Source organism: Micrasema longulum, unplaced genomic scaffold (assembly GCF_059751315.1).
Source record: "Micrasema longulum isolate JH-2025_06_02 unplaced genomic scaffold, ASM5975131v1 h1tg002022l, whole genome shotgun sequence".
Classification (NCBI taxonomy): domain Eukaryota; kingdom Metazoa; phylum Arthropoda; class Insecta; order Trichoptera; family Brachycentridae; genus Micrasema; species Micrasema longulum.
Window position 1 is genome coordinate 168,421 of NW_028279190.1, and position 26,602 is coordinate 195,022.

The 26,602-nt window shown below is 34.0% G+C and overlaps 1 protein-coding gene across 2 annotated transcripts in view; it reads right to left on the minus strand.

Moving 5' to 3' along the window:
• Positions 1-19,047, minus strand: part of LOC148273260 (cadherin-AgCad1-like) — a 57,500-nt gene extending 38,453 nt beyond the window's left edge. Inside the window, exons 1-11 of one of the 2 annotated variants that reach the window (XM_088238943.1) lie at positions 18,920-19,045; positions 15,473-15,624; positions 15,013-15,096; positions 14,141-14,284; positions 12,811-13,064; positions 12,180-12,413; positions 10,376-10,574; positions 7,730-7,806; positions 5,301-5,498; positions 4,619-4,792; positions 367-560 (exon numbers count right to left, since the gene is read on the minus strand). In XM_088238943.1, coding sequence (XP_088095069.1) covers positions 367-560; positions 4,619-4,792; positions 5,301-5,498; positions 7,730-7,806; positions 10,376-10,574; positions 12,180-12,413; positions 12,811-13,064; positions 14,141-14,284; positions 15,013-15,085 — 1,547 coding nt within the window. In that variant the 5' untranslated portion in view covers positions 15,086-15,096; positions 15,473-15,624; positions 18,920-19,045. Of the gene's footprint in view, positions 1-366; positions 561-4,618; positions 4,793-5,300; positions 5,499-7,729; positions 7,807-10,375; positions 10,575-12,179; positions 12,414-12,810; positions 13,065-14,140; positions 14,285-15,012; positions 15,097-15,472; positions 15,625-18,919 lie in introns of both variants that reach the window. The other variant, XM_088238942.1, reaches the window with a different exon arrangement.
• Positions 19,048-26,602: the final 7,555 nt, after the last annotated feature.

Consider the following 26,602-nt stretch of genomic DNA (forward strand, 5'->3'; position numbering starts at 1 on the left):
AACTGAATGATTTGTTATTTTTATTTAAAATATTAAATTCTATATTTGATTGTTCCGAACTGTTACAACTAATTAACTTGCGAGTTCCGGGCCGGGTTACCCGATTTAATAAACTATTATATGTAAATGTATCTACAACAAACTACAGTGCACACTCGCCAATAAGGAGAATTCATACATTTGCAAATGAATACGCAAATGACGTAGATATATTTAATATAACACTTAATTTAAGACTTTGTTGTAAATATTTTTGAAAAATGAATTTAAAAAAATATATAATTCTGGCTTTTTTTGTGCGATTTTCCGCAGAACGCATCTACCGCACAAAAAAGTTCGTTTTGTTTATAGTATTACATAACTTACATGACGTCATCATCAATATCCCGGTCACTCGCGTGTACTGTCTCCACAACATATCCCTTTTCAACTGTTTCTTTAAAGGATGTAGAATAGCTAGTTTTATCAAATATCGGTTCCTCGTCATTCCAATTAGTTAAGTGAATATTTATAGTAGCCGTATCCACGTGACTCGGATCCAAGTTTTCCACTGCTTTGACCTAGGGAACAGGGGGAAGAAATAGCAAACATTTTAGTCGTTCCAATCGCCAACGTACTCAAGCTGTAAGTAAATATTGAGATCCAACAATATTCGAGTGTGTCCAAATGCTTGCAGACTGGCTGGATTTACTCCCTAGGGAGTTGTTCAAATTTAAATGTTGCAACAGAGAGGAAAAACATTCTTGACCAGGGAATATGAGAGTCTAGGCATTTACAGGGTGTTATGGATTAACCACCTGTTAACGAAAAGGCGGACTGTAAATGAAAATCGAATTTCATTCAGTTTTGTTAATTGGGAAATATTTGAGAAAGGATAGGAATATGGAATGGATACCTACCTGTAACGGACGGTTAGAAATGTGAATAAAATATGCAATAATATAGTTAGGGCCCCCGGTATCTGTAGGCTAAATGTTGGACCTACAATAAAGGATGAATATTCCACTTTCGAGTCTGACATTAGCGATACCGGGGTACTATAGAGTAGAAATTCGTGTTACATTCGTGTTGAAGACGTTTGAACAATAATTGCCCTAAAAATGGGACTTTTCATTTGTGTAAACGAGACTAAGGACTGCCTTAAAAAAGGCATTTTTGCAAACGAGACTAATGTTTGCCTTTAGAAAGGCATTTTTGTAATTGATGTGGCGCGTGAGGCGGCTCCCAGCGAAGTAACCGAGCCGAGCGCCGGCACCTCCCTATATGCACTTTGGGGGAGGCGCGCCGGCCGGGTATAGTGGGAGCGGTATTTCCCCCCCCACTCCCGTATTGGCCTAACGCCGGTTCGGACGCAGGTAGCGGGAGCCCGCAACACGCCCTATATAATGTGTACATTTTAAATAATAAATATTGAGTTCGCCTCGAGACATCACGTTAGTCAGATCGTTTCATTTCGTCACCCCGCCCGACCTCCCGCTCTACTACTGGATCTACACCTTGGACTTGACCATCGCTTCACCCCAGGACTACGAACCAGTATCTTCCACCGACCTACGCAGTGACACCGGACTTGAGAGGAATTTCGAGACTTCATAACTTTCGGGATTTACGACCCCGAGAGCGACGACGGCAGCGAGACGCGGCCAACACCTACCCCTTGCTACAGGATTGTGGAATACAGTCAAAACTGTTACTTGTACAGTACACTACCTTTAATATAATCTGAATGTTCTTCAATTTCTGGCACTGGATCACAAATGAACTTTAATATAACAATGTTTTCCTCGACGCGCGACGATTCCAACCACTCATTTTTCCGATTTTATGTCAAGTCAAAAGTGTTGTTTTGTTTTTGTCCTAAATCCGAATCTTCTAATTTTGAATATCTTCTATATTGATGCTAGGTAGGTACCATAAGGATGGGTCAAAGGAAGGATGGAAATGAAAGGTAACCGGCCAGGAATAGTATCGACCAATGCTGTTATTTACTTAACACCACCTTCATTGGGCACATTTTGTATTTAGTAAGCTGGTGGTAGAAATTACGTTCTCCACAGAATTAAATATACCCAGAATTCTGATGCATTTGGCACTTAACCTTCTTCTAAAGCCCTTGGGATCAATATTAACATCTTAAGGAATGCAGAAACCATGTATTTTTATTGAAAAAGGTTGTTTATCGTATGCACTTATAAACCATATGTTTCAACGCGTGTGAAATATTATTTTGCGTAAATCTCAGGATATAGCGTAAGAAGAATAAATGTATCTATTTTTTGTATCAAACTTACCCCTCCAAAAGACGAAAACTTTTATTATATAAATCGATACGCAGTCTTCTGAGGGGGAATTAGAAATGTAATCTCTCGTGGTTACTACGTCGCTCTGACGTAATACTTAGTTTTAATATACACGTATCTTTCAATTGTAACAGTAAAATGGTTTTTGTAATGTATTTTAAATAAAAAAATTGATATATTACATCTTCGTGTCTTCTCAATTGATCTGTTAAACTTCGAATATTTATTCTCTGTGTGCTGCACTATATCAGCACATAACAGGGGCTTATGACCTGTCATTGGCTGGTTTAAGTGGCCACTTTACACACTGTGTAATATTCACCATTTTGCCTATGTTTAAACATCCCTTCCTATGTTTAGACTCAAATATTCCCTTCTCAAAAATGTTTTCCCTCTCTGTTACAACAAACTTAAATATAAACAACTCCCTAGGGAGATAATCCAGCCAGTCTGCAAGCATTTGGATATACCCAAACATTGTCGAATTAACTACCTGGTAAAAGAAGAAGTATTAAAATTGGAAAATTGTTTTCAGGCGTTGCCTAGTAGGTGATTTGGTTCAGCCGGATAATCTCACCCATATAATAAAGGTTTCACCTCCTTTAGATCACAAAAGTCAACAGATGGAAGAGTTGAGGAAATGTGGATGTTTAAAAATAGGCAGAATGGTGAATGTTACACAGTGTGTAAAGTGGCCGTTTTAACCAGCCAATGACAGGTCATAAGCCCTGTAAATGCCTAGACTCCCATATCCCCTTCTCAAAAATGTTTTCCCTCTCTGTTGCAACAAATTTAAATACAGAGATGTTAATTGCACAGGAACCTTAAGATCAAAAAAAAAATAACGCAAGATTTTTTCGTACCTCGATTACATATTTATACTATAACAACCTCTTAGGAATTTTTCTAGAAATAAAATTAAAAGGAACTTTGCTTTTTTTAACTTGTCAATAGTAGCAATATTCGTAATTTAAATCATTTTTATTTTATTTTATTTTTTGCACCACAACAGGCCAGCAGGCCCAATTACAGTGGTGAATTACATCACAGAACACTCAGGCTTGAGAAAAATCACATTTAATTTTTGTGTTCTCTCCGGGAATCGAACCCGGAACCTTCGTCTGTGAGTCAAGCGTCTTGACCACTACACTACGGAGGCCGCCAATGATACTCCATGATCAATGACATACACGCCTGCTTAATCATTTCACCTGAAATATAGAGCGACGACCTATGAAGCAAGTCATCATTTTATGTTGAATACAATACATTATATTCTGCAGTGCATAAACATCGTTCCTACTATGGAGATATAAAGAACAAAGGAACCTGGGCTATAAAGAGTTACGCCCAGTCAGCCCAACTAGTCAGCTCAACCCAGCCACTCAATTTTAGCATGTAGTTTAAGTTCAGCCAGTTCAACTCACCACCGTAACACTCGTGCTACATAATTATATTCATTATTTATTCGCCATGTAATAAATACGCGTTAAACATCAACAAGTTACTGCGTACAAAAGTGTTGGATAGAGTTTTTAATGTATTGAGTTTTTTAAAGTTATTATAATAAATAAACCAGCAGACCTGACAGACGTTGTCCTGCCCGAACGTTGGCTCGCCATTGCCTGCTATTACATTGGAAAAAGACTTTTCATTGATAAGCAGTTACCTAGGTACTTGTTTGTTATTAAATTCTAAAACTACAAATTGTAAATATTGAATTAAAATAGGTACCTAGGTACTTGTTTATGGTTGAATTTCAAATCATAAAATAAATATTTTTTTCAAATATGGTATTCTTTTGCAAACGTCAAACTCCGGTCTTGTCACCAACAGAGGGGTTTACTTATGTAGGAACACGTTTTTTTTTAATGTATTGAATTTAATATTATTCTAGTATTTCCAAAAGTCCAGTGAAAAGAAATAAATGGGTAGAAATTATAAGGAATTTAAGGAGAGAATCTGATTGAGATTCACAAAAAACAAATGTTGTTTGTAAACATTAAAAAACAAACTTTTTTATACACAAAAAAACAACATGTTTCCATTTTTTTGTAAATCCATTCTCCTCTAATGCAACCCTGGTAGATCTATGAATAAAACATATTTGCTCCTTACTTATTTTTTACATATTATATTGAAGATTTTAATATCTGCGAACATGCGCAGCGCAAAGGTCTATATTACTCTAAAAACCACACGTAAATCGGTTAAGCCGTTTAGGAGGAGTTCAGTGACATCACACGTACAGAGGAATTATATATATAAAGATAACCACAACGTTAGTGCTTCAAATATAAATTATATGTTGTAATTACCTTTAGTTGGATATTTTGCCATGGAATTTTCTCATAATCCAACAATTTGGCGTCAAGAATGATCAGCTTCAGTTCCTGCTTCTGGTACCCCTCGTTGGGAATAATGGCGAATGCTTCAGCCGCCCCCGCTGGAGTGATGCTTTCCAACTTCACGGTATATTGAGCGTTCTCCCCCTAAATAAAAACTAATTATTACTTTACTGATTTGGCCGAATACCGAATATTCGGCCACGCTCTCGGGCGAAGCGCCGAGTATTCGGCAAAAGATATGTACCAGTTGCCACCTCTCTCATTGTGATGGGGCGGGCGTATTTGTTTCATTTGTGTGAGTGATTTAAATGAATTAAATTCATGTAGATCCAATGTCTCTAGACATCCATTAATCTTAGATTGAAATCCACAGAGTCCCTTTTTTACCCGCTTATTTATTTGAAACGATAGGTTTTGTGTAATTTGGAAAATAAGGAATCAAGAGACTGTCATTGACGCCATACAATATTGTAAAGAACATTATTTTGAAGACCTTTCCGGGCCATGAAGTTATACTTTTAATGAAAGCAAGAAGATGCAACCGGCCAGGATAATAGTTTCCTAGTTCAACTATAAGAAGGCTTTTTTAGAGCCTTTTTATATTTTATTTGAATTTGTTATTTATTCATTTTTAAGGACGCTTTTTACTTACCAGATCTTTATCATACACAAAAATTTGTGGTTTGAAATCAAGGGTTACAAATGTTTCTTCCTTTATAGTAATGGAGAATTCTTTCGTGAGGACTTCTGGGATTTGATCATTTACATCCTTGATGATAATGAACACGTCACTTGTAGTCGCCCAAGATTCATTTCCTTCCTTATACGCACTGATGGTAAATGGGAATACCTGAAAATTATTACTATCAATATTCATTTACATGTTGAAATTGAGAAACAATTTTTTTTCATTTTAATATGAATACCTCACTGAGTGAAACTTGTGCCGAGGTATTAATATAGCAAAATGTTAATTATTCTACATATTTTATTACAGCGGGTAATTTTATATGAAGGTATTACTTGCAAGCTCGCTAAGACCCTTCAACTCTGGAACGATCGATATTTGAGTGAAAGTACCGAACGTATAACTAGAATCTTTTTCCCTGCCATTTTCCATGTCCATGATTCCAGGAGAATGCAGAAAGCTGGCTACGAGCTCACCCAGATTCTTACGGTCACGGTGGGTTCATGAGCTACCTGCATCATGTGTAAAGTGGCCACTTAAACCAGCCAATGACAGGTCATGAGCCCTGTAAATGTCTAGAATTCCATATTCCCTTCTTAAAGTTGTTTTCTCTCTCCGTTGCAACAAATTTAAATACACGGTGGATCATTTACCATTTTTTTTAAAATAAAACCGTTGTAACTCCTTTATATTGTCAGTAAATCTTTTATAAAGGGTTTTTCAATTAGCGCGGGTAGATTTTGACGGCCCGTGGCGGCCATTTTGTTTTGATGACATCTGTCAAATATTTTTTTTATTATTAAATTACTTATGCCAAATCACGCAATTGAACAGCACGTTCAAATGATAAAATTTTATTATCAAAATGAGTGTTCGTTAGTTCAAACGTTACGCGCATTGCGCCCATTTTACGGTAGACGTGGTGGCTCTTCACAGTCAACTCTTCAACGTTTAGTGGCCAAATTTGAGACGACCGGTTCGGTACTCAATCAGTCAACACCCGTACGTTCAAGGAACGCAAGATCGGCCGAGAACATCGCCGCTGCCCGTGAAAGTGTACAGCAGAACCCGAGGCAGTCGATTCCTCGCCACGCACAAGAACTCGGCCTTTCGCAGACTTCAACTTAGCGAATATTGCGTCGGGACTTAGGCCTACAGCCGTACTAGATCCAACTGACCTAGGAGCTCAAAGTTCATAACCATAGACAACGCCGTTTGTTCGCTGACTGGGCTTCGAATCGTTTGGAAGACGACCCCAATTTTTGCCGAAAAATCATTTTTAGCGACGAGGCGCATTTTTGGATGAATAGCTGTGTTAATAAGTAAAATGGACGTATATAAGACGACACCAACTCACGCGAGGTTTACCAGGTGATAATGCATCCTCAAAAAGTTACCGTTTAGTGTGGATTTTTTTGATTTTGTCCGTACTTTTTCGAAAACGACGTTGGTGAGGCGGTCACCGCCAACGGCGAGCGCTACAGAACGATGATAACCAATTTCTTACGGCGTAAATTGAACCATATAGACCTAGACGACATGTGGTTCCAGCAGGACGGTGCCAAGATTGACATTCTGCATGAACGATTTGAGGATAAGGTTATCTCTCGCAGGGGTGATCTGAATTGGCCACCAAGGTCACGCGATTTGACCCCGCTAAACTTTTTCTTGTAGGGTTTCTTAAAATAACAGGTATTTGCAAATAAACCACAATCGGCCGATGCCCTAAAGGTAACACAGGCCATCCCTCAAATTCAGCCGGATCTACGCGGAAGAGTAATTGAAAATTGGACCACTCGGATCCGTGCCACCGTAAGAAGCCGAGGCGGGCATTTAAACGAAGTCATATTTTACACTTATATAATGGGCCTTTCAAATAAAAAAGAATTTTGTTAATACCTCAGACACAACTTGTATTATTTCATTTCAACATCTAGCCGCTTTTATTGAAAAACCCTTTATATATACGAATATACGATAATTAAGTTACAGTTTTGCCAAATTTTATATTTCGTGTTCAAACCATTACAAAATTACAGCCCTCCAAAAAGGGTGATCCGCTGTCGGCACCCTGACCCTACTGTAATATATTACCTTTTCATTTAATAGGTATTTGAGTTCTCATTATTTACTAAATATTACAATTTTCAGACCATTTTTAAAAGTCATTAATAACGTTGCGCAAGAAACATGAGAATCAACTTCATCATTATTCATATGTTGGGAAAAAAAACTTTAATAATCTTCTAGAAATCTTAAAATCAAAAGCAATCGAGCAGTTTTTTTAATAAGAGCAGATCATGCAGGAAAGCTTTTTTGGTCTTCAAAATAATTTTTGACGCTCTCAATATTCATAAATTTATAGCACAAGTAATATTGTAACTTTTCTCTACCTCATTCTGCAAGGCATCGCGATCTATTGGATCAACTTTGAGTGTGCCGTCTTCATTACCAATACTAAAAAAGGTATCTGAAATGAAGATAAAAAATAATTAGGAATATGTTGCATAAAATAAATGCTAGTTAAAATACTTACAGAGTAAAATTGTTTTTGACAATAATACAGTAAAGACTGTTGGAGTATTGTGCAAATATGTTGAATTGAACAAAATTTTATAAATGTAGGTTTACATTTAGTTTTAATCCTATTTACAAAATGTACCTATCGTGCGCGGTCCGTCCAAAGATTGGATGGAACCAATGCTTCCCTAAAAGTTTGGCCTCTAAACAATCGGTACATATATATATATATTATTTTTTCAAATCAGCAAATAAGTTAACCAATCTTTTCAGTAACTGCAACAAATATTTTTGAATTAGGTTGTTGTTAATCAAAGCGATCTGAGATGGGTTCGATATTCATTTATTAATAACTTCTAAAAAATTGTGGCAACCCTACACACCTTTCGACTGCGCAGTTATGCGCGGACTGAAGTAAAATACACTTACGCTCCATCTTATTCTGGAATATGGAACTGCGTAAGTCTTTTGGTTCCTTTAAGGCGGTCGCCCAACACTGAATTCACAAGTCCGCACATGCGCAAATTGAGATATTTAGTATCTCTGCGGAAGCAATTCTAACCAACCAATCCTCGTTTATTTTTCGCATATTATGTAGATTTTATAACAAATTTAGTACTTAGATCGGTCGACACGGTGGTATTATATAATATGAGACTATGAAATATAATTCTTTTGTGTTGAAATTATGGCATAAAATTGCTTTTTAGTTTATTTCAAAGCACTTAATTCGAATTACTGTGTTGATAGTAGTTACATATTTTACCTATGTACCAAGTGACACTTTCCTAATCAAAAACCTAATAAATAAAAAACTTTAAAATTCTACAGAATAAGGCAATAATATACATGTATATTTTAAAAAGTATACATGTATATTCAAATGTAAAAATAATGTTAAAAAATTGGCTTTCTCACAGAAAAGCAATAACTTTAATACAGTAGAACTCCGTTCATCCGAACTCGTCATCCGGATTGCCAAATATCCGGATAATTATCAGGAAAATAAAATAAAAGAGACAACAGAGATGAAGAACATTTAAGAGAAGTCCAGGCATCTACAGGGCTTATGACCTGTTAATGGCTGGTTTAAGAGGCCACTTTACACACTGTGTAACATTCACCATTCTACCTATATTTGAACATCTATATTCCTTCAATTCTTTCATCTGTTGATGTTTGTGAAGTTAAAGAGCTTAAACCTTTATTTATATATCATAAGCCCTGTAGATGCCTGGACTTCTCTTAAATGTTCTTCATCTCTGTTGTAATATGTTAATATAAACAGCTCCCCAGGGAGTTGAATCCAGTCCTAAAATTTGGACTAACTCAAAATATTGTAAATAAAAGCGATATAATAATAACAAATAAAAAAGAGCGCTGGCGGCCGGCGTGCCAGTCAATTTTGCTGGACATGTTTAAGTAAGTTTTTAATGTGATTCCAATTCGCTGTATTATTTCAAAAGCATCAAAAGGTGATCTGAAAGTAAATTTTGAGTTTTCTTTCGAAACATTGCCTCTGAATAACGTCTGGCACTCATTAATCCGGACAATTGCAGTTTTACTGTATAATGTTGCGATATTCATTCATAAAATAATTAGGGGTTCAATCAAATAAAAAAATTAATCAAATTTAACATTTTTGTATAAAACATAAGTATACCAATGACGAGAAAAACAAAGTCTCCAAAACTCACTGTACAAGGGTTCAAAATTGTACAATTAGTTATCTGAAGAAATATAATATAATAAGCCTTATGGCGACTGTACGCACTCGTCGAGAACGTTTCGCCGAGACTCTCGGCCGATGGGGCTCTCGACGAGAGCATATCTGTACACATTCGTTTTTTCATTAGTACTGAAAATTCCCAAAGTAATGGACGTAGAAATTGCTTCTGCTGTTTCGCTGCCCTAAAACTTTATTTGTTTTTAAAATTAAATAAGTGGAGATTGGCACTCAAAAACGGAAAAAATAATAAGTCTTTAGCTACATGGACGCGTAATAAGATAATGAACATATTGGCATTCATAACTCAATTTTCTAAAAATGGCCTATTGAACATACAATCTACATTGAAAAATATCATTTAAGAAGGAGTCCATGAAATCCAATGCGAACCATATCGGCTTATAAACTGATTCAGCTGCGGTTCCAGACTGCATAGATGCAATAATCTTTCTTTTATGGCTGCGGAATGTGGCCATTAGCAAATATCTCTTATTTTTAAACAAGTGTGTACATGCACGCTCTCGTTTTCCTCGCGAGACCCAACGAGATCCTTTGACACGGGCGCAAAAAACTGACAAGCGACCGAGACCGGCCGAGGCGAGGCGCGAGAGATTTAGACACGACGAGAGCACCCATGTACATACTCATTCTCGGCCTGTCTCCGGGTGTCTGGACGAGTGAATTTCAAATCAGTATTTTTTTAGTTCTTGATAAATTTTTACATGAAAGTTTCCACGTATTTAATGAAGCATAAATAAATCATTTCTTATATGCGTAACTGAGAACTTACAATTGTCTGGCTTGATAAGCTTATACAGGATTTTTTTGTTTATTTGAGTATCTCCATCTACTGCCTCCACTTTGAATACCTGGCTGGTTTTTTCATCAAAGGTTTGGGATGCGAAAATTGATTTCCAAATTGGAGGCTGGTTGGGCATATCGATCACTTGCACGACTGCATTCACTTCACCCTTGTTTGAGCCCGAATCCTGAATACATTTGGAGAAAATTTCATTGTTCTTATGATTTACACAAACATTTCAATTTCTGGTGCATACCACAGCGTGTCTCAATCATTTTGAATCGGGTTGTGGTCCCGTGGCTAGTGCTGCGGACTCCCGGGCCAGAGGTCCGAGGTTTAAATCCCACTCCACCCGGACTTGATTTCCATTTTTTAATAGTGAGTTATTTACAACTTGTTAAATATGGCCACCAAAATTAAAATATTTGGGTAATTATAAGAACGCTAATATTTCATTTCATTAAAAAAAAAAAAATTACATGAAGGTAAGATGATTAGTCTTACGCTTCAGGTACCAGTCCTGGGTCTATGAAATATTCTAGTATAAAAACACCATTTTAAATAAATATTTAATATCAATCATGTCGGGAATCGAACCCGAGACCTCTTGCATGCAAGATTGCACCATGGTAAGCAAACGCGCTGACCGTTACACCGCGGGGCCGAATATAAGTGAGCATTAAAACAATCTCAGCTTGGAGAAAACCAGATTCAATCTCAATTCACGGAAGTATTTCCTTAGCAATAGGGTTGCTGGTTGCTGGTGGTTGGAATAAGCTGCTCAAGAGCTGGTCTCAAAGTGTCGACTTAATCAATGTTGTGTCACTCATACAAGAGGCACTACAAATGTCGCATACACGAACACAAAACGCTCGCTACTACAAAAAATATCGTTGTCGCTTTGTCCCACCGGGTCTTGCGCGCATCTAACGCATCAAACACACATATATTCAGCGGACGGGCGGACCGATCGCCCTGGGTATAATTTAATACATTTTGTGAATGTATGCGATATTTGTAATTAAAAAATTAGCATAAAAATGCTTGTTGAGTGTATGCCGTGTATCATATACAACCGCGACCCCCAAATCACAGTCATTCATACGCATTTCACATTACGCTACAACTCACGAACTGATACATTATAATACCTAAATTAGATATTTGAGTACCTCACATAAACTCATTCTAAAGTCGTGTCCTACCCAACACTTGAGTAGATTTGTCTTTTGAAGGTTAAAGTGGGCCAACATTTAACTTTCGTTAAAACAGATTTTAGCATATCAGCTTTAAGCTGCTCTCTTAAAATTAAAATAATAATAATGTTTAAATGATAAGAGTGAAAAGGGCACATAAAATCAAGACATTATTTGCATAGATATCTCAACAAAGACTTATTTTGAGTAGGAAATATAATAAGCCATTTCGTAAACAGTGTTTGTATTTCATATAGTGTGAAGTAAAATAATTAATAATTATACCTGGCTATGTATTAAGATTTATGAAAATGAAAATTTGTTATTACTTGGGACACCAAATGCAGTGTACCTTGATCTTCTCTTACATGGAAGTAAGGTGATCAATCTTACGGTTCACCCGGAACCACAAGGGTGGTAGATGAATGCGCCAACTATGTACTACACTACGAGGCCGACTTATCCCCACTCGATTTCCTTTCTACCTGAGAGTAGCCATCGAGTCGAAAATGCTCGTCGAGGGCTCTGGTTCTACTTCACACACAGAACTGTATTTTTTACCCGCCCACCCTAGACACATACAAAAAGCTACTTACCTCAGCTTCAATAATAAAAATGTGTATTTGACTCTCAGCAAAATCTAGTTCTTGAATTGTTTTTAATGTTATTTGCATGGACATTTCTGTTGGGTCATTTCTTTCTTCTTCTATTTTAAATATTTTCTCTTCACCAGCTCGTCCAATTATTTTAAATTTCATTACATTAATACTTATTCCTCCGTCTGCATCTGTCACTAGGTATGTACAGTTGGTAATACCTAGATATAATTCCTGAGAAGAAAAATATACAAGTTAGACGTAATAAAATTTTACATCAAAAGCAAAGGGTGATCAAATGCACGTACAAAACGCTTAATTAATAAATGCATTTTTATTTTTCAACTAGTGGGTGACATGATAAAAAATTAGGCTTCTATTTTTGTCTATGGGATCATTCAAAAATATTTTGTGAGCAATGTAGATGAATAAGTCATATCAATAGACGTACCAATACCAAAACTAGATCCATTTGGCAACTGGCCGTTTCAGTAGGTATCTATTTTGATCGCTGTCTTTTAAGCCTCCGGCTTTCTAACCAGAGGTCATCGTGTGCCGCTTTGCCTTCATGGCTCAATACCAAAACTAGGTACGAATAACAGTAAGAAGATGTATAAAATGTCAATCTTACCGGTACTTGACAAGTTCCTCCTTGTATGACAGGTGCGTTGTCATCAATGTTATCGATGTTAAGGTACAGTTTGTTGACTTTAGTTCCAATAGTTATAGAGAGAATGTACCTTCGCTGAGAAACTATTTCATAATCCTGCTTCTTTGTAATGATAAGATACCACTTTTTCCCCTCTACTACTACTCCAGGTCGTATCTCAGCACCTAATGCTGTAGAATCTCCTATATCCAAAATGTATTTTGGAGTTTCTGAACCTGAAATACAAAACATATATGCAGATACCGCACGCAGCAAGCAGGCGATATTAAGAAATAACCGGTGCAGAGACGAGTCAAGGAAACACAGTCCCGCGGAGGAAGTCCTAAGAGGAGGACTCGGGGAAAAAAAGGGACTTTTCAGGAGGTTTCCAGAACTGATGAAGATGGAAGCTGATAAAATTGTAATTTGCTGATTAAATTGAACAAATTATGTACGACAATATGGTAATTTCTCTAAGAAATACATTATATGACAACCGCTTAAGAGAGCTTGATTTAAGTACACTGGAAGAGCCAAGGCATCGTGGTGACTTGATCGAGACATTCAAAATCTTAACGGAGCAATATAATATTACAAAATTGAAATCAATGTTCACTTTGAATAATAACTGCCATCTCAGAGGTCATTAATTAAAATTGAACACTATCTTCTAGAACTTCCTGACAAACCAAGTTGTGGAGTAATAGAAAGTGATTAGTGCGCACTCGGTTAATGCTTTTAAAAACTTGAATGAACATAAATTTACCATGCTTTCCATATATTAGTGCATTAGATGTACACGCATCAGCTCGCTGCTAGTGTATAATATATAATATAATGTAAACAAATATTTTTTTTTATGAGGAAAGCGATGAGAACATCAGCACCCTCAATTAACTTATATTATTTTTTAACCAACGGTAAAATGTTGACATTCGGGCATTATGTAAAGCTGAGACAAGCATTATTGACAAAATCAAGAAACAAGTACTACGTTGGTTTGGACATGTAGAGCGAATGGACGGCAAAAGAACGAATGCGAATGTTGATGGATCCAAAAACGAGGAAGACTGAGAAAGACAGCATGACCAAATTCAACAAATACTTGAAGATGGACATGTCAAAGGTTGGAATAATCCGTATGTGTGCATGAGAGGTATGAATGTAGATTCCTCTTCCGCTTTCGATTCGCTTCTGCGAGGTATGTATGCATGACAGAGTGATGGTGCGATCTATCCTATCTGCCTGTCACCACGGACAAACGGCGTGATGGTTTATATATTTTGAATAACGGTAAATTTACATTTCTTACCCTTATAGTTAAACAAAGCCAAGATAACTTCTCCCTCTATCTCCTCTTGCATGTTAATAATCTGACCTCTGGTGGGGTCGTATTGAGTGTACTTTACTTCTTCACGAGGTGCTATATTAATGTATGGAGGCACATCCCATGTGTCTGGAATATGAAGATTTAATTAATGTCAGGACACTCACTACACCAACATGCAAATACTAAAATACACTTTCACCCTTACCATCACCATAGTATACATAGTATTTATGAAAAAATACATAAATTACATGCAGAGTTAAAGGGAATGCAAACACCACCATGTCCGAACATGCACTAAAATTAGGTTTATAATATTTAGTGATGTGTTGCAGAATGTGTGGGGAGGGGGGTTAAGAAGGGGAGGGGCTCCATTAAAGTAGATACATAGTTATATCTGCACTAATATTTACTAACATTAATTAAAATGTTTTACCACTAAGTTAACAAAAATAATAAAAATATTTATTTAATAAAAACACCATCATGCTAGTTTGCAAGATTTTATTCCCAAATAACCGTCACAAATATCTATGGTAGAAAATAGGAGCCAAGTTGCAACACTACCAAGAGAATCGAAAGAAAAATAGCAATTCACTATTTTTTGTTTATATGAAAAACTGGTTTAATATGGCATCGGGCAGTGCAAAACTAGGAATCATGGATAATATCCATAATTCATTTATGCAAATTTGATATGATCAAAAGGAAAGTTTTTACTATGTCTCCAGTTAATCAGAACCATGTAAATAATTATTTGGTAAAATCAACATATCTTTACCAAATAATTATTTGAATCTGTAAAATTTTACTTGTCTCTGAAATATAGAAGACTACACTGCTTTAAAACTTACCTTGACTAAATGCTTGAGGAATTCGGAAAAACACCACCAGAAAAATCCACCAGAGGTGGACTCCAACCTCCATGTTGATCGGTTCTGAAATCATTTATTTAAAAACATATTTACTTTTTTTTCCTTTATGCGGGGTACATAATTAGGCAGAGACAATTTTTGTAGGTAGTTAGATAATAATAATTAGTACAATAATGCATATATTCTAAATTATAAGTTATTTCTCAATTTATCAACCATGACGATTTTTTTGTATGACTAAAAATTGTGTTGGTTTTAATTGTCAAATAGCTTCTTGTTCTTTTTATTTATATATTATTTATATTTTTTACATTTAGTAATATTTATATTTATTTTTATTTCATTTTTAAAATTTCATCGGTATGTTTTCTAATTTACATATTTTTTGATATTATCTATCTTTATATTATTACTCTAGAAATGATTAATTGCGTCTGACCTCTCTCTGTACGGGCCCGCTGGACGTTCGGTCAACGTGGGCAAACAGCCGCAGGATCCCGACCTCAGACCATCCACCTCCTCACCCTACCACCTCACCCGACCACCGATTAACTGGATTACGAAAGACGCCACACCTCCAGTCAACAAGGACTACAAAAATATTGTATATATATGAAGCGCCTAGAGATCGAATCCTCACACGTGTAATTTTTCAAATATTTTTTATGTTTCAAATGGCATTATATATTTAGCTAATATATTTTAACGTTTCACAGACCGGCCGCTAGATGGCATTAGTAAAGGCAGTTGTTTTAATGTTTTTATTTTGCTTATAAAATAATATCTAAATAAGACATTTAGATCCCTGGGTCCGCGACACTAGCCATGGGACCACACCCCGGCTCATTATTATATTTAGATTGCTCCTAACAGCAAAAAAATTGTGAGGCTCAAAAAGGTGAAATTTCATAGTGTCCGAGATTCGAATAATTCAAATGAGGCCCAAAGGGCCGAATTTCTTAGCATGTAACAGTCTGCTAGTTATTTTATTTGAAAAAAATCACATGTAAAAAAGAAGGTCCTGCCTAAACACAGTAATTTCCTGGGTAGTCGGGACTTGAAACAATGAACCTCTGTTTATTTTAAAACTGTGAAATAAGTGAGAAATTAAGAGGGTGACAAAGATTTTTCTGTATTATCAGAAAACTACTCAATATGGAAAATCTAAATGAGTAACTGTAAATTATTTAAATTTATTTCAACAGAGAGGGAAAGCATTTTTGAGAATGGAATATGGAAGTCTAGGCATTTACAGGGCTTATGACCTGTCATTGGCATTAAGTGACCTCTTTACACACTGTAACATTCACCATTCTGCCCATGTTTGAACATCCACATTTCCTCAACTCTTCCATCTGTTGACTTTTGTGAAGTAAAAGAGCTGAAACCTTTATCAAAAGTGACCACTCAAACCAGCCAATGACAGGTCATAAGCCCTGCAATTGCCTAGACTTCCATATTCCCTCCTCAAAAATGTTTTCCCTCTCTGTTGAAATAAATTCAAATATGAATAACTCCCTGGGAGGAAATCCAGCCAGTCTGCAAGCATTTGGACATACTCAAACATTGTTGAACTGTAAATTAATTCACTGCTGCAAATAATGAAAATTATATTATATTTTTCTTTGAATGTTTTGACTCTTTTTTTATAAAAACATTGCCTCTTTCACATCCTGAAATTGTAGCGCACATAACCGACCATCTTGTATACATGTCAAGTACATATTATTCAAAAAGTTTCGTCATATTATCAGATATAATATGAATTATTGATACAGAGCAATTATTATTCATTGTTTTTTTAGAAAATAAATAGGATTTGTTTTATTCAGCTTATCTGCATCAATACATTTATCAATAAATATTTTTTACTAGGGTGCTGATAATCTTAAGGAAATCACAAAATTCCATTAACTTAAATACTATCTTTGCTGCCAAATTGATTGATGGCAAAACTTATAAAAAACATAAAGAGAATCAATTATCGTAGATTTACTAAATCCCCTGTTTGAAAGAACTGAAATATTTACAAATGGGAGCAAAAATGGGTGATTTAACTGTCAATTGTCTTTTGTATGCTGATGATGCCGTGCTTCTTGCTAGCAACAAAGAAAACTGACAATTCTTGATAACAAAAGTCTACAATGAATGCAAGAAAAGCGATTTGCTAATGAATGTTGAAAAATCGAAAGTAATGGTTGTTGAATGCTTTCAAAATACGATTTCTCAGGCGAATGTGTGATAAAACAATGCATAAAAGGTGCACAAATTTGTGCATTATGTAAGGCTGAGACTAGCGTTATTGACAAAATCAATAAAGGAGAGTTGCGTTGGTTTGGACACGTCGAGCGAATGGACAGCGAGAGAACGGCTAAAAGGATTAACGATGTGAATGTTGATGGGTGCAGAAAACGAGAAAGACTGGCACAACCAAATCCAACAAATGCTTTGAGATGGGCATGTCAAAAGTCAGGATAATCGGCATGCGAACATGAGAAGATGTATAGATATAGAGGAAGCTAGGTATGTATGCAAATACAGAGGGATACAGTGTTCTATCCTCTCTGCCTACTCCTACAGTGAAAAGGCGTGATGGTTTGTTTGTTCTATTGAAATGACAGATGAGTGATACTTAAATCCACAAATTTGGAATAAGTATTGAACAATTTTATCGCTTTTGCTTTCTTTGAAATATTTCTGTAATAAATTCAAGAATTTGTGAATGTTTTATTATTATAGACAATATTTCTAATTTTTTTTCATTTTTGATTTTTGTGTTGTTTTCACAAATTCAAATTGTTTCACCTTTTATTGCTTATTTTATATTAATCTTTTCAACAAACCCTTACCTTAGCAGAACGAAAAAATATTTTTTTTATTCATTTTATGGTTGAGAAGGCTTCCGAATACCATTTTTTTTTGTTTTAGTCAAAGTTTATTATGAATTGTGATAATGCAGTAGAGAATGAAAAATATGGTAGAGCAGTTTTACACTGAATGCCATTTATTTGTGTTTGAGTTCATAAGAAAAAAACACATCATGTGTATCCTAGAGGATACATAGCCAAGAAAAGGGTTAAAAAATACTTGTTGTTCATTTGGACAGACCAATTTTACGCCAAAATAATCCAGGTCTTAATTGGAATTTACAAATACAGGTAAACGTCGTTTTGCGCCGGGGTTCTGTTCCGAGAGACACCCCCGTAAAATGAACACAAATATAATGGAAGATATAAGATATAAGGTTAGGTTCCGTGTCAAAATTCTAAGAACAATCAAACATGTTTATTTAATACATATCCTATATGTATTCAAAATAAATTATAAATTAATTTAATAAATACAGTTTAAATTCATTTACAAAATAAATAATAATCTCTAATAAATCTCACCAGTTCGTCTGTACTAAATTAAATTCTCACACTTTTTTGAAAAAAGCATCCAATTTCATTTGCTTTGATTGTTGCTTCCTTTCTTGCAGAATCATAGCATAAGCTACAAATATTTGAATATTCTTTTAATTTTTATAAAAACAAAATGAAAAATATAATCATACCTTTTTATTTTTCTTAAAAACAAAACAAAAACTAACTCGGAAACAATTTTACACTCACAATAGGCTGCTCGCGTACACGGTAATAGAATAAAACAATGTGTAAAACTGTGACTGCTATTAGAATCGCAGCGCCTACTGTCGTCTGGTGTCGGCCGAACCGGGGAATCCCAAGCCGTCGTAATTGTAAATCGGTGTAAATCGAACTGGCGCAAAACGACGTTTACCTGTACTTAATTAACTAATCAAAATTATGTACTGTATTTTTAATATCTTTATTTCTCATAATAAAGATTTATATGAATAAAAAAAATATTTGAATTAAGCAAATACCTGTAATATTTATATCCTTTTGTTTTCAAAACTTATTTTTCAAAAAGTTTTTTTGCACAATGCACAATTGTATAAATAATGTTATTTTATGCAACATACAAAAATTGCCAAACTGCTTTATAGATTGATTCAGACTGAGTCAATGATTGATAATTTGCAAAATAGATATGATAGATTAATGGTGATAATAGATATCAATACTTTTATCCAAGTTTGATATTATTATCTTAATTACAAACATTCCAAGGATTGGTAAAGATAAAATAATATATGTATTTTTTATACATTGTGTTTTAAAATCCTGGCAACGAATGGAATTTTTCTAAGAATCCTATTAAGGATCCTTCCCATTCATTAGAATGAATGTTATATTTTATGATTCTTCCGAGTGTACTGAGCTCCTATTTTGCCTTTTAAAATAATGACTCATGCTGTCTCTAAAATTGATCATCTCGATGAGGAAGCTCAGTGATGTGGGAAATTGGATATAAAAAATGTTATCTTACGTATTTATGAACAACCTAGCCGCCCGATTGAGTGGCCGATTTAACCATTTGGCAGCGGCATATAGATGATGCTTAGCAAGAATGTTAAAAGCACATTTAACGAAATAATACAATTCTTTTATTTTGCTATGTGAAGTTAGGTTAGGTTAGAATAGGTTGGGTTAAGTTTAATAATAAAAAAACGGCATGTTATGAACAGCCTAGCAGTCCGATTGAGTGGCTGATTTAATGAATTGGCGACAACATAGATCTTATATTGAAAGATACCTCAATCAAACTTTGAATGTATGTGGTGACATTCTGTACTAAAACATGTTTTTTTACAACAGGTACTTTTAAATTAATGAATTTATAAAATTAGTATAGTTTTGTATACGTCCACTTTAATTTGTTAAAGGGAACTAGATTTCTGGAGGCATTAATCTTCCCATCAGCATCTATACCGCAAGATTTTTCTAGTGCTGTGAGTGCAAATTAAGAAATGCCTTTTACACTTATTTGTTTATAAATTTGTATAAAACACTTAAGTTTTTTAATTACACTTCGACCGGTTTCGAGGTTACTACCTCATCGTCAGGAATTTAACTAACTTATAATTACACACGTTGCTTTTTGTATTATAAAATATTGTATGAAAGAGACAGAAAATTGAAAGAAAGAGAGAGAAAGAAGATAAAATAAATCATAACGGGAATAGTTTTTAAATGCCTTTTTTACACTATTTTCAGAAGGTGATTATTAGTTTTCTGTATGAAAGCGGTCCGGCCGTTTTTAACAGAAAATAGAATCAAACTTACTGCACCCAAAACCACTGCTTACTTCACTTGTTAGAAGCATTTTAGAGTACAACTCTACAATCTGGGCTCCTCATTATTCTAGGCACCAATATCGCATTGAAAGAGAGAGTCAAAAAATTTTTTTTGCGATTTATTAATTTTAAATTAGGTGTTAGTATCGAATTTTTAGATTTATAACTTGTTATTGTATATTTTGAATTTATTAAGATTAAGCGGTAGAAGAATTATAACTGACTTACTAAATTTATATAAAATAATTCATTATATGTTTGATACACCTGCAATTTTATCGCTAATCAATTTTGATGTACCAAAAAGGACAACTTGGCAAACCTACCAATACTGTGGCAACAATACTTCGACTTCATATGGTAAAAATGCAGTCTCAATTGTTCTGGATCACATTTTTATTTATAATTTGGTAGTCTTCAAAATTGTTTAAATTTCTTCAGTTTTTTTTTCTTTTTTTTTCTTGATTTTATTTAAAAGTACAAAATATTTCTCTTTATCATTTTTTTTATATCAGTATGTATATTTATACTAGTTACCTAAGTAGTAGTTTTAAATAATAATACATACATTTTTTTTTTTGTTTAGTGTTATTCAAAACTTTTTTTTTTTTAATATGTGTTACTTTCTTAGTTTTTAAAATATTTTTATAACTGGTAATATAATTTTTAAACTGTGTATCTTTTTTTTTTTACTTCTTAATGTGTAAGTAACTGTTTTAAGTAATAATTTGTTTTAAATACCATATTTTACTTATAATTCCACTTACATGTATTTATTTTATTGTATATGCAATTATTATGTAAAAGGCACTAATTGCCGTTTATTTCAATAAAATAATAAAATAAAAATATCCAATATTTTCAAAATTGTGGACTGGCTGCTTTCTACATAACTACATTCAAACGTTTGACCACATAGTTAATACATCAAACATAAATAATAAGTAATATTAAATAAAGAAAATTATGTGCTTAAATACTTTATTCAGTTGTTTCAGTTTAAAATAAACAATACAATATAACAATAATTATTATTTATATTTATTAATTCCATCATTTTATATACACAGTTAAAAAAATATATTTGAAAATAATATTTATCAATCGAACAAATACATAAATTAATTATACACAGTAAGTAGTTAATGTGAAATACAAAATACTTCATGATCAAACATTTTAAAAACATGTATTCTTTTATTAACAAAAGCCACATTTTATTTCAAACTCACATTTTTCTTGTAGTATTTTTATAATCATGAAAAATGGAGAAAAAAAACAAACTAAATTTTTTTAATGGTCATTTTTATTCAATGTCAGTTACGTGGCCTTTTATTGGTATGGAAAAACTTATTGCACATACAGATATAACCTATTATCTATAAATTGTTGGCAAGATACCGCAGGAGGTAGGACAAATATCAGCGCTTGTTCACGTTAACTTGCGCGATCGCGAAATACCAAACCTTTATATTACTTCGAAAGTATACCGGAACCTCTTTTTACGCGAGGGATGTAAAAACGTATTCTAAAAAAGAACACTCCACACCGTACATGAACACTGAGAAAACCAAAGCCTTCGGCAGTCTCTTTTTGGTGTTAATGGTTATACTACGATTCGTCCAAATCTTCACCAGCCGACTCGTAGCATTTTTTGCAATACCAAAACGTCGCCGTATTTCACGTTCACCCCACCACCGTTGCTGATGAGAGAACCTAGATAAATGAAATTGTTTGAACAGAGATAATGATGCTATTGTATTAGCTCGATCAATGACCATAAGCTTAGTTTTGCTCATATTCATTGCGAGTCCCGGGTCTGAACTAGCTGCATCTATTCGATCAATTAGTTCTTTCATTTCAATTTCTGACGATGCAATGAGTGTGGTGTCATCTGCATATCTCGGGTTGGATAAGTTCCTTCCTCCAATCGTGAAACCTCTTGTCCAGCCGTCGAGTGCCTTCTGGACGATATATTCACCATAAATATTAATAACTAGCTTTAACCCTTGGCTTTGCTCGCATGGTATAAGGGCGAAATTATTTAGGAAATTAACGAGTCTTGTCGATTATCAATAATAATTTTCATGTTGGAATGATGTACTTTCGAGATAGAAAGTAACTTGTATCGATTGCCGGACTTTCAACTATTGCTATGAATAAAAAACGACAATCCATTAGTCTATGCCGACGTAGCACCGTTATTCTGTTCCCAAATTCACAATCCTACTACAAAACCAAAACCAAACTAACCATAGATAAAGCAAGTCAATTATAGGAATTTAAAGAATTAATTTTAAATTGATTTTTTGGATGTACTTTTTTTATATCCGGTGTGGAAAATAAGTATCCTATTTTACATCTTAGCTCTCTGGCTATAGAATTAAGAATAGTCCAGAAACCGCATACGCACATCAAACAGAAGGCGACTAAACTACTCATAAATGAGTAGGTTTACGTTTTGACCCATTAGTTTCTTTGTAGACGTCGCTCAGTACGCAACTCCTGATTTGAATTCAACTATGCCGTGTTGTGTCCTTCAAAGTGTAGAAATGCTGCTAGAATCTTAAAGAAACAGGATGGGATCACATTTCATGTGTAATTAGCAAATGAATGTGTAAGTAGCAAATGCATTACTTAAAAATTGAATTATTTTTCCATCTGTCAGATTGTCGAAGAAACAAAATGGAAATTTCGTTAGTATTGCCAGGGTAGTAAATTTGTTTACCCTACTTCGCTCATCTAATGAGAGAATTAATGAAAATTAGACCTCAGATTAAACAACTCTGTGGTGGACATTTGACCGACATTATCTTTAAAACATCAACTATTATTTTACATGATATAAAAATATTCATTTTATGTAAAATAAAATTTGTTTTTTATTTTAAGTTCAAAGTTCATTAATTTAATTATTCTTTTTAAATGATCCTTTACTTATCTACTCTGTTGTGTCAATCAATATTTCCGCGTGCACAATAAAATTTTAGAGAAATAATAGATTGCTTTTTTTTACCTTACATTTGTGTTATGATTATATTTTTCCCACCGTGCAACATTACGCGGCGACATCACGAATGCGCGCGGCGAAAGCGGGGCAAAGTGGGGGGATTTTCGACACAGTCCGATGTATTCAAATATGATTCTACGCTCCTTCTGGACTATTCTTAATTCTATGTCTCCGGCTATGCAAAAAAATATGTCAATCAGTCGCTCTGCAGACACGAAGAAAACACAAACAGACAAACACAGTTTTGCATTTATAATAATTAGTATGCATCGCTGTTACACATTGTTAAATTAATGTAAATTTTGAAAAAATTTCATTTTAAACCGTGTAAAAAGAATTTCCGGTGTATTCACATTTCAGTTGAAATAAGTAAGAAAGCATTACAATACGGGCGTTAGCACGCCCAAAATGAACAAAACTTATTTGATCGCCACAAGTTGGATGCGAACAAGCACGCAGATATATTCAATCATAATCTTAATAATAAAGATTGCACAGAATTTGTGATATATGTACATCATTTGCGTAAATCTAAGAACACAAATACATTTATGTAGTTATTTAGAGCCTATTAGTGCAATGACAATCGAGGTTTTCGTATCGATGTAGAAAAACAAAGTTTAAAGCACAATTAAAACTTATTTATAATATGATAAAAATATATCTACAAACTATAGATAAATATAGGACACTATTTTAACACTATCCACATAAATATTAGTTTTTAATTTTTAAAATCTAATGTTATTTGGAAACGATCGTATATAATACATAAATAGACTCTTACTATTTCATGAAATAAGTAAATGATTCACGTTAATATTCAAGTCAATATTAGTATTCATAACAACAGTTCTCTGTGCTGATGTTTTATTTGTTTCCTAAGAGATGAGAATATAAAATAATGCAAATGCACAACCTAACTTAACCAGAGCACTTCTGTTAGAATGGTCAGAGTAACATCTAACTAAAATTTTACACTAAAAAATACAATCTAATTACTAAAACCATCGTACTGAAAGATCCGAGTGAGCAAATCATACGATAAGTGGCAGTCGGTCCTGCGTATACGTCGCCCATTTCCAAATTTCATCGTATCCATTTTGCTTTGTTTTGAGATATTCACAAAAAATATGTAGTGTCGTAGCGTTGAAAAACCTAATTTAATTAAATAAGCATTTAAAAAATATGAGTTTTTAAAAATTATTTAAAGATATATCATAAACAAGATGACTTCTATTACTGTTTTATGGCACTTTGGGAATGTTTTAAAGGAAGCTGAATTACAGTAATATTTTCATAAGTAGTTTTAAGGGGAAAAAATATAATTATATTCATTTTATTATTAAAAATAAGTAGAAGGGTAAACAAAATATCTAATAATGGACAATATGATAATATTTGGAAAATTATACCGACTGTAAAATAGTAATTATGAAACTTTTCATGGAAGATTTATGTGCCTCTTTTAATAAGCCATTTTTAATGGGTGAGAAAATGGTATTCGTTTTCCACGGCCGGGGAGATTAAATTCGGTCTTCCAGAACCAGAAACCTGGAAAAGTGTTTTTGAATCGATGGCCACTCTCAGGTAAATATTCCGGAAAAAAAGTGGTTGGTGTATTCGCCTACCACGCTTAAGGTCCCGAGTTCGATTCCTGGGATAGACAACATGAAATATTTGTTTATAAGGTGGATTAACACGGCAAGATTTCACTGTCTAGATTAGTACATGAAGTGTAAATCTGATCACCTTACCTTCCTGTAACAGACGATTAAGACATGTTGCATTTACTTTACCAATGCAGTGCGCTATGCACCATCGTGTTCATAAGGATTTGTTGATGTTGAATCACAAATACGCTCCACACGGAGAAATTTTAAAATCACACCAAATTGGATTTTAAAATTTTAAAATCAAACTGGAATAAAAATAATATTTTTAAAAAAAGTTAAAAAGATATAATATTTTGAAAAAAAACACCTACAAAAGGTTTTCAGTAGATGCTTGGGAATATTAAGTCCATGATTTTTACTAGAAGCGGTATTTCAAATAAAGCGAGAGAAAAAAAATAAGGCGGGCTTTTGTACTCAACTTTACAAAATAATATATAACGCTATCCACTGTTAATCCGGAATTGATTATCTTAAGGAAACAAATATTATTTTTGAATAAAACAAATTGTAGCACATTTTATTTATTGGATCTCTTTTTCATTAAAAAATATTGCTTTTCAAACTTAACACGCTATATAAATATACTATTACTTAAATATTTGCATGAATCATTTATGAAAATTAACACAATATACAGAAACAGAGAAAATATGTTGCGAGTGTTGGGTGAATATTTAAACTTGGTTATATAATATGTATTTTCACAAATATGTATGTATCCTAAACATTGTACTACCGATAAGAATTATTATAACTCCATATGATATAAAGATATTATCTGAACCAATCTAAACATTTAAGGATAAACCGAGAGTCACGTTGAACGAAATATCCAGGAAACAAGATTTTGTGACCGTGCGATATCCAGAACATCATAACTTTTGAACCAAATGAGATAATTTCAACCTATAAAGAACTTTCAATATAAAATAATTATTATTTTGATACTGATGTTTTTGCATTAAAACAAAGTGGACTTCGGATTTTTATTTGAACGAAAACAGGCTTTAGATGTCGAAAATGGCGGTGTTTTATTTTTATAAAATAGCTGATTGCGATAATTTCTGCATTTTTAGCTTTAAAATGGCAAAAAGTAGACTCCCGTGCTTTATCCTCTGAGGTACAGATATTATAGTGTGTTCGCTGGTAATAATTTTAAACCGTACTGTTGAAATGGAAATAATGCAAATCGACAAGATACGGTGAAAAGATGTAAGGAGGTAATCAGGAAAATTTAAAATATGGTGTGTATGTTCCTACCTAGTTCAATCGAAACATTATATCGTAGGCCAAAAATTTTTTTTTTCAGGGATAGTAAAAACAGTTTTTCTTCAGTGGCAAATCGTAGCGAAGTTTTATTTCATTTCTTTTTTTGACGATGCAACACTGTACAGAATACAAGTTACAGAATACACTGTACACAAAACAAAATATGTGAATACATATTATAGATTATTTGAAGTCCTAACAGAAAACGCCAAAATATCATTTTTGACCATTTCTGGATCTGCGAGTTTCACAAATTTGACAGTTTTACAAGGGCGACGATTTGAAGGGTACAGGATATAAAGCATGGAGGCCAATTTTTATGTGTTTTAAACTAATAATGACATCTGACGGCAGTTCACATGATCTACATCTCCATTCACATAAAGACTCTACTTTCCAAGATAACAAGGAAGT